At 53.7% G+C, this 1,094-nt stretch overlaps 1 protein-coding gene across 1 annotated transcript in view; it reads right to left on the reverse strand.

The window, feature by feature from the left end:
* The window catches only part of LOC308363445 (sodium channel protein type 4 subunit alpha-like), a gene marked incomplete at both ends in the record, with an annotated part of 111,766 nt that extends 111,480 nt beyond the window's left edge, over positions 1-286 (reverse strand). Inside the window, one exon of the mRNA XM_080836254.1 lies at positions 23-286. Coding sequence (XP_080692380.1) covers positions 23-286 — 264 coding nt within the window. The remainder of the gene's footprint in view (positions 1-22) is intronic.
* Positions 287-1,094: the final 808 nt, after the last annotated feature.

Here is a 1,094-nt window from a genome sequence, read left to right on the forward strand (position 1 = left end):
CACCTCCACTTGTTCAACTCACCTTCTGGTTCTTGTAGTACGGGTCAATATCCTCGAGCGGCGCCCCCACCAGCCCCTGGGGTATGTCTCCAAAGATGCGGGGCAGGCCCTTTCCTGCTTCCAGGTCGGCGCGGGGCTTGGGCGCCTCCACGTTGCCCAGGTCCTCCTGGTAGTTCTTGGCCCGCTTGGCCTGCTCCTCGCGGACGCGCCGCTCGATGGCAGCCAGGGACTCGCGGGTGAAGCACCGCAGGCTCTCCTGTCCCGTCGGTAACAGCATGGCTGCCATCTTTTCATCCTGAGCCGCCGGTTCCTCAGGTTACTCACAGCTGGGCGGGAGAGAAGGAGGGGGTGGGGGGGGGGAGGGGGGGGGAGAGTTAAGATAGATTTATGGCCGTTCCTTTTTCGGAGACTTAGAGACACGGAGAGCCCTCTCCGATGTTGCAAACCCTCTCAGAGCACCTCTTCGTGTCCTGACGTGCACCTCCCAATTTTTGTAACTATACGACTCTGTCTATCCGTCAATACATCGCTGTTTACCTTGTGAGTAGTAGTATGCCAACATTAGATAGCTGGCTCAGACACCTCACAAATCCCCTCAGATGTATTTTTTAATTATGGTTACTCACAGCTGGACAGGAGAGAGAGTGGGGGGGGAGTTAGGAGAGGGAGGGAGGCAGTTAGTAGAGAGAGAGAGAGAGGGCGATAGTTACGAGAGAGAGGGAGTGTGTTGGGGGGGGGGGGGGTTAGGAGAGAGAGGGGGGAACAGTTAGCAGAAAGAGAGATGGAGATAGAGAGAGGGGGAGAGAGTTAGGAGAAAGAGGGGAGAGAGACAGTTAGAAGAGAGAGAGAGATAGGGGAAGACAGTTAGTACAGAGAGAGCGGGGGGAAACAGTTGAAGGAGGATAGGATGGTAAGAATGGCAAATGAAGAAAAATTAAAAAGAATGAGGAAAAAGAGGATGAAGATGGAGAAGATGAGGAAAAAGAAGATGAAGATGGGGAAGATGAGGAAAGGAAGATGAGGAAAAAGAAGATAAAGACTGGAGCCCCAGGTTCCTCTTAGCTGTACAGGAGAGAGGAGAAAGGGAGGTTCCT

The sequence above is a fragment of the Sprattus sprattus genome (genome assembly GCF_963457725.1).
Source record: "Sprattus sprattus genome assembly, chromosome: 4".
NCBI classification, from domain to species: Eukaryota; Metazoa; Chordata; class Actinopteri; order Clupeiformes; family Clupeidae; genus Sprattus; species Sprattus sprattus.